The sequence below is a fragment of the Gekko japonicus genome, unplaced genomic scaffold (assembly GCF_001447785.1).
Source record: "Gekko japonicus isolate JY-2015 unplaced genomic scaffold, Gekko_japonicus_V1.1 scaffold1238, whole genome shotgun sequence".
Lineage (NCBI taxonomy): Eukaryota > Metazoa > Chordata > Lepidosauria > Squamata > Gekkonidae > Gekko > Gekko japonicus.
In genome coordinates this window covers 284543-292600 of record NW_015163639.1, presented here as the reverse complement: position 1 = coordinate 292600, position 8058 = coordinate 284543, and the positions used below count along the sequence as shown (strand labels likewise).

Sequence of the window (8058 nt, the reverse complement as noted above, 5' to 3'; positions counted from 1 at the left end):
TATAGGTCGAAAGCCATAAAAGAAAAACGTCAGTTATTTCTGAAGATGTCATAAAATAGACTATATAAAGGAAATGGGCTTTCAGTCTGAGGCCTGCAGTCCCTAGACACTGGACCTAGGGTTGCCAGCCTCCAGGTGGGGCCTGGAGACCTCCCGCTTTGACAGCTGATCTCCAGCTGACAGAGATCAGCTCCCCTGGAGAAAATGGCTGCTTTGAAGGGTGGACTCTATGGGCACTGTCCCATGCGGAGGCCCCTCCCCTCCCCAAACCCCGCCCTCTCCTGGATCCACCCCCAAAGTCTCCAGGTATCTTCCAACCCAGACCTGGCAACCCTATCTGGACCCCTTCCCAAGTTCCCTCCATATAGTTAGGCTGACTACAGGGAGGGGGGGGATTACAAAATGACTTGTGACAAAGACTCATAACTTTTTGTGGCATCTGCAGTCATACCTATATGGTAGGGTTGCCAGCCTCCAGGTGGGGCCTGGCACTCTCCTGTGATTGTAATTGATCTATAGGCAATAGAGATCAGTTCCCCTGGCGAAAATGGCTCCTTTGGATGGTGAACTCTATGGCACTGTACCCTAGGCTTGCCAAGTCCCCTGGGGGGACGGGGAAACCCCCGTCCCAGAGGCCCGTTCCCCGCCACCGGCGGAATGGGCCCCGGGGGAAACCCCACCCCGACGTGCGCGTCACCCGGAAGTGACACGACCACGCCTGGCACACTGGGGGCGGGGCCACAGTCATCCGAGGGCTCCAGATGCCGGATGGGAGTCCCCTGCTACGGAGGAATTTACACTTGGCAACCCTACTGTACCCTGCTGAAATCCCTCCCCTCCCCAAACCCTGCCCTCCCTGAGCTCTGCCCCCAAATTCTCCAGGTGTTTCCCCACACAGAGCTGACAAGCCTACTACATAGGGTTGCCAATTCTAGTTTAGAAAATTTCTGGAGATTTAGGAGTGGAGTAGGGTTGCCAGGTCCCTATCTTTTGCCGGTGGGGGTGAGAAGCTCCTCTCACGGGATCTTCTGGCATGTACTCATCGCGTGCACCCCACGAAGACGTCACCTGGAAGTGACATCATCGCGCTAGGCACGTCGCCAGGGGGACGCTTTAGCATTCGGCTAGAAACTCTATGATACCACAAAGTTTTCAGGCCGAATGCTAGAGTGTCCCCTGGTGATGTGCCCGGTGCGATGACGTCGCCTCTGAGTGATGTCATCGCATGGGGCACGTTGGCCCAATCCAGGCTCTAATCTGGGAGAACCAGGTTTGGCTCCCCACTTCTCCACATGCGGCTGTTGGTGGGTGACCTTGGGTCAGTCACAAGTTCTCTCAGAGCTGTTCTCTCAGGAGCTGTCCTCGAAAGAGCTCTCTCAGCCCCACCTACCTCACTGGGTGTCTGTTGTGGGGAGGGGGAAGGGAAAGGAGATTGTAAGTCGCTCTGAGACTCCTTCAGGTAGTGAAGAGTGGGGTATAAATCCAAACTACTACTCCTCCTACTCCTCCTCCTCTTCTTCTTCTTCTTTGCCTTGATCGCCCTTTTCTGCCCTTTTTGTTGTACCATGTTTGGTGTCACTCTTCTCTGCATCACCGACCTTTTCACCCCCCCCGTTTTTGTATCCTGCTTCACAGGTCCAATTACCATGGGGAGTCCACCAAAAGCAATTCTCTTCCAGTTGCTCATCCTCAGCCTCACGGTCTCTCGGAGAGTTTGTGTGCCTAATCCGGCCATCCCCCCCAACGCCACCGTTTTCTCTCACATATACACTATAAAGCTGGCGGGGGACAGCGAGGAGGGTGAGGAGGAAGACGCCTCCCACGCACTGCAGGAGGCCCGGGGGCCCCCTGGCTCCTCGCGAGGAGGGGGTCTCTACGAGCACACCCTGGAAGGGCCGGATCAGGAGCATGTGGTTTTCACCCACCGCATCAACCTGCCCCCGCCAGCTTGTGGGTGCCCACCGGGTACGGAGGATACCCAACAACTCCTGAGACGTCTGGAAGCGCTGGAGAACGAAGTGCGGGAGCTTCGGGAAACCTGCCAAGCTGGAGGCAGCTGTTGTTCAGCACCGGCAAGCATCCAGGCGAGCACAGGTAAGACCTCGGGTGTGTGTGTGTGTAAGAAAATACATGCATACCTGTGGACAGGGGTCGTTTCGTGGAAAAAGAGGTGCAGGAGCTCATTAACATAACTCATTAGCATAACTTATTTGCATATGCCACACACCCTGACATCACCAGAAGTGTGTCAGAAGGCAACACCCACTGCTCAAGCTCCACTCGACTGTTTTGGATTGCTAGCTATTGGGGGAGGGGGGAACATGCAGATCTGTCCTCGCAGAGGAGGGAGAGCTTGTTTTTTTGGAACTCCGTTCCTGTGCGTTCCTGCCCAAAAATAGCCCTGCGTACCTGTGGAGCTCTGTGGAATAATTATATCTGAGTGCCAAACTAAATTCAGTACCACCTCCATTCGCCAGGGTGAAGTGTGTGTATGTGTGTGTGGGGGTGGTCTGTTCTCAGGATTGCTGCAAGTGATTAAAGCTATGAATATTTATTTATTTAAAACATTTTAATGCTGCCTTTCCACCTGATCAGGGTCCCCAAGGTAACGAACATTAAAAAAAACAGGAAAAGATTTGAACAATGAAAAATGACATTTAAAATGATAATATTGTCGTACGAATTTTCCCAATATAATTCAGTAAAAACACATAAACACACAGCACCAGATAGCATTGCCAGTTGCTTCCTGACAGCCAGCGGGGGATGGGAAGAGGGCTTACCTGGACCAGTAGGGGGGGAACCATCCAACCACAGCGACATGCCTATGTGACTGCACATGTGACCTGGAAGTGGTGCTACCACTTAGAATCATAGAGTCATAGAGTTGGAAGGGGCCTCCAGGGTTATCTAGTCCAGCCCCCTGCACAATGCAGGAAATTCACAACTACCTCCCACCACACCCCCAGTGACCCCGGCTCCATGCCCAGAAAATGGCAAAAAACCCCACCCCTCCAGGATCCCCGGGCAAACTGGCATGGAGAAAATTGCTGGCCGAAAATTCTTCCGAATGTGGATGAAAGCAGCGACTCTTGGTCTGTTAATGCATTATACAAGCACTTTGCCCTAGGAACATTCTTTCAGAGAATCTCTTGCAACTATGTTATGATACATCGGTGAAAATTAATGAAATTCTTGATACGTACCTGTTGAAATAACAGGCCAGAGTCGCTACTTTCATCCACATTCGGAAGAAGAATAGTATCGAAACGATAGAACATTCCGGAGATCATCGTCAATTACACCATTTTCAACTGCCTTTGTGCATTTATATATGTAGATTTTTTTGTATACATTTTGTGATCATTATTTAAATATTCTCTAGCGCAGTTACCTCACAGTTTCTTCTTTTTTCGGTCTGTTCTGTGACTGTGACCATCATTTTTGAGCCACATTCCAATGGAGAAAATTGCTACCTGACCCCAAAGTGATGTTCAGCATTTCCCTGGGCGTGTCAGAAAGGGCCACAAGAACTAAGCACTGATGGAGCCCTTCCTGCTCTCCCTCTCATGATCTGCCTAAGTTGACAGAATCCACATTGCTGTCGTCCATCTAGCCTCTGTTTTAAAACTTCCAAAGAAGGAGAGCCCGCCACCTCTAGAGGAAGCCTGTTCTACTGAGGAACTGCTCTGTCAAGGCTTCTAACTTCTGGGACGTCAAGGCAACACTCTGGTATTTGGGCAAAAACTCTATGGTAAATTTGGCTTCTACCATAGAATTTTTGCTCAAATACCAGAGTGTCACCCCCGATGTCCCGGAAGTGATAGTGTCACTGCTGGGTCCTGTGGGCAGTTACGTAGACATGTCGCTGCACAAAGGAGGATTTCCCCTCTTTTTCAAGGTAAGTCCCCCTGTTGGCCAGCTGATTGGTGGCAGGGAGGTGGGGCCTGGCATCAGGGGACCCCACACCTCCAGTGGGAGGTCAGGCAACCTTAGCACCAGAACCAGGGAGGAGGCCGATAACTGTTATTGGGGATAAGCCAAACAGAACAAAAGTCTTTACCTGGTGGTGGAAGACACCGATAGAAGGAGACAGATGAATCTGGGGTGGTGGGAGTTCCCTGGGGAGGGAGCTCCACAGTTTTGGTGCCACAACCAAGAAGGCCCTTTCATGGGTTGCCACTAGCCTCAGATGGCAAGGGCAACTGAAGTGATGTATGTATGTATGTGGAGGGCCACGGTGATATAAAGGATGCGTAGCACACAATTTACAAATAATAATAAAAGAGACAAGACTCCTTATTGTAAATTCCATGTTGCCAATTGATTCTCACAGAAGGCTTTCATTGATTTTTGCCGAACTCGTATCCATAGCCAACCTGTGGTTGCAATTCAACCATGACTTGGCAAATGGCGTTGCCTCCCAATCTGCTGTTTTCCTTATAAATTTATTGTCATTAAATCTGATATGTGTTTTAATGCATGTTTGAGAAGAGAAAGCTGACCCGGTATTTCATCCTTTTCTTCCGTCTTCTTTCATCTTTTCCCATCTCTGTCATTCTGTCACCCAGGTCAGACAGACACGCGCACCTTATGTTCACATCATGGCTCCTTTGACCTCTCTCGCTGCGTCTGTGAATGCGAACCGGGTTGGGTTGGCCCCACATGTGCCCAGCCAACTTGCCCAGGCGGGTGTGGTGGCCCACAACGGGGCAAGTGTGTGGACGGGCATTGCCAGTGCCGCCCCGGCTACTCTGGAGTCCGATGTGAAGAGCCACCTTCCTGCCCGGATGACTGTAATGACCAAGGCCGTTGTGTGGATGGACGTTGCTCCTGCTTTCCAGGGTACGTTGGCCCTTCATGTGCCGATCCGGCCTGCCCCCAAGACTGCCAGGGTCATGGCCAGTGTGTTTCAGGACAGTGTGTGTGCGAACCTGGCTACTCCGGGTCTGACTGTGGGACCCGCACCTGCCCAAGCAACTGCAACCGACGTGGAGAGTGCCGCGATGGGCGCTGTGTGTGCCAACCAGGCTTCGTGGGCCCGGCCTGTGGCACCAAGTCTTGCCCCAATGACTGTAACCAGAGAGGGCGCTGCCTGAAGGGTGGGGTGTGTTCCTGCCACAAAGGATACACTGGCTCAGACTGTGGACAGTTGGCATGTCCCGAAGACTGCAGTGGGCATGGCAAGTGCCAGCAAGGAGTTTGCCAGTGCCATGACGGTTATTCCGGAGATGACTGCTCCACAGGTAAGCAGAAACGTCTGTTACTAAATCTTCTGAAATCGATGTGTCCAGTTGCTTTTAGAAAGTGGACAGGGCCCCACCAGTAGGGCTTCTGATTGGCTGTGCAGGTTAAAAGGGATCCTGTTAAACAGGGCTTCTTCCTGAAATGTTGAAGAGTAAACTGGAAGTGCCCATTCCGACATGCTTCCTTCAACTGGAAGTGACGTAGGCACATTGGGAATGTCTGGGGGCAATATTCTGGAATCTGGGCAAACTCTATGGTAAATTTGGCCAAATTTATCATAGAGTTTGCCCAAATGCCAGAGTGTTGCCCCAGACGTCCCCGACGTGCCTACGTCACTTCCAGGTGACGTCAACACATTGGAACTGGTATTTCCAGTTTTACCAGAAGTGGCCTGAAACCACTTCCGGTCTTCAGGAAGTGGGCTGGGAGCCCACTGCTGGCCAGGTAAAGTCTGCCTGGCAACCCTATGTGGCAGCTATTTTGTTGTTGCACCCACCATTCTGTATCAGAATTCCCAAGGTGCCTGCCGCCTAGAGGCTCCGGTTCAATTCTGGCATAGACCTTGGCTGAATCACAGTTCTCTATTACCCTCTAGGTGAAATGAATTTACTAAAAGCCTGCCTGAGGGCTGTCTAGATGTTACGGCAGCACTGCTTCAGCGACCGGCGTTGGAGGGGGACAAGATCACCTGGTCCCATCATGCAGTGGCCTCACAACACTTTGCCCTGCGCCTTCGGGGAGGGCGGGATATAAATCCAAAGAATGAATGAATAAATAAATAAATAAACACTTTGTAAATGGCCAAATTTTCCTCAAAAATGGCATTGGCGACCATGGGTCCAACCCTTGGCCACCATAATGTCTAGTTTGGCTCTGACAAAATTGATAAAGGGCCAATGAGAAAATTTGGGGGAGAAGTGGGTGAAGATTTTGACAACCAGAAATGATATTCCCCATGACCATCATCATTTGAATTAATTGGAGTTTGGGAAGGGGAGGGACTTCAATGGATATAATGCCACAGAGTCCACCTACCAAAGTGGTCATTTTCTCCAGGTGAACTGCCATCTATCACCTGGAGATCAGTTTCAGTGTTATTATTTATTTATTTGTTTGTTCAATTTATACCCTGCCCTCCCCGCCAAGGCGGGCTCAGAGCGGCTTACATAAAACGTATATATAAAAATACAGTTAAAACATACATAAACAATCAATTATTCATTTTCCTAAAGTGCCGGATCAATTAAAGTACATCAACAATTTCCTAATTTAGGCTATACCACTACTTTGGTGTTAGTCCTTGATGGCATTCTCAAAACAGCTCATTTTGATTGACTAATTTATGCAGCGAGCCAGGCTGCAGGTGGTAAAGCCAGGGCACAGGGTCCCTCCTTGGTGTTTAAGGCGGCTTCTAATCGAAGGCCTGGTGGAAGAGCTCCATCTTACAGGCCCTGCAGAATTGTGAAAGGTCCAGCTGGGCCCTGATCTCTTCTGGGAGTTCATTCCACCAGTATGGAGCCACCACTGAGAAGGCCCTGGCCCTGGTTATCACCAGCCTGACATCCTAGGGGCCTGGGAGGGCCAGCCGGTTTTGGGCCCTTGAACGCAGTGCTTTCTGGGGAACATGGGGAAAGGCGGTCCCACAGATATGCCGGACCCTAACCATAAAGGGCTTTAAAGGTCAAAACCAGCACCTTGAAGCAAATCCGGTATGCTGTTGGCAGCCAGTACAATACTTTCAGAACAGGCTGGATGTGCTTCCTCATAGAGAGGCCCATCAACACCCTGGCCGCAGCATTTTGCACCAGCTGCAGCTCCCGGATTTGGGAGAGGGGCAACCCCATGTAGAGAGCATTACAGTAGTCTAATCTTGAGGTAGGGTTGCCAAGTCTGTTTTTCGCCATAGCGGGGGACTCTCGGCTGAGGGAACCAACTGCCTAATCAGCCGGAGATGGTAAAAGGCTGACTTGGCAGTGGCTGCTACCTGGACCTCCATTGTTAAAGAGGCATCCAGGAGCACTCCCAGACTCCTAACCTCTGGTGCTGGCACCAGCTGCGCCCCATCGAAGGTAAGGAGTGGGTTCCCTACCCTTGGGCCACCCCGACTCAGGCACAGGACCTCTGTCTTCGTCGGATTCAGTTTCAGTCAACTCAGTCTAAGTCAACCAACCACGGCTTATAACGACCGTTCTAAATCTTCCGGTGTACAGCCAGACTGGCTGCTCAACAGCAGATAGAGCTGGGTGTCATCCGCATATTGGTGACACCCCAGCCCATGCCTCTGGGCAAGGGGGCACATGTAGATGTTGAACAACATCAGGGAAAGTACCGCCCCTTGAGGCACACCACGGGTCAGTGGGTGCCTTCAAGACAGTTGTTCCCCTAGCACCACCCTTTGTCCCCAACTCTGAAGGAAGTATACGAGCCATTGCAAGGCAAGCTGCTGAACTCCAGAGTCGGCGAGGCGGTGGATCAGTAGCTGATGGTCAGCCGTGTCGAACACTGCCAACAGGTCCAAGAGCAACAGCACTGCCGACCCGCCTTGATCCAGATGCCTCCGGAGGTCGTCCGTGAGGGCAACCAGTGCTGTCTCTGTCCCATGTCTCGGGCAATAACCGGACTGGAAGGGGTCTAGAGTGAGCTGAGCCAGTGAGAGCTAGCTCTAGGCTTGCCAAGTCCCCCCGGGGGGCGGGTAAACCCCCGCCTGAGAGGCCCGTTACCCGACGTTACCCGACGCCATTACCTGATGCCAGCAAATCGAGCCCCGGGGGGAATTCCACCCCCTTCCGGCACATCATCACACTGGCCACG

General features: G+C 51.6%; 1 protein-coding gene across 1 annotated transcript in view; it reads left to right on the top strand.

The window, feature by feature from the left end:
- The first annotated feature begins 1646 nt into the window (after positions 1 to 1646).
- Positions 1647 to 8058, top strand: part of TNXB (tenascin XB) — a 141602-nt gene continuing 135190 nt past the window's right edge. The window contains exons 1-2 of the mRNA XM_015407589.1: positions 1647 to 2094; positions 4572 to 5246. Coding sequence (XP_015263075.1) covers positions 1647 to 2094; positions 4572 to 5246 — 1123 coding nt within the window. The remainder of the gene's footprint in view (positions 2095 to 4571; positions 5247 to 8058) is intronic.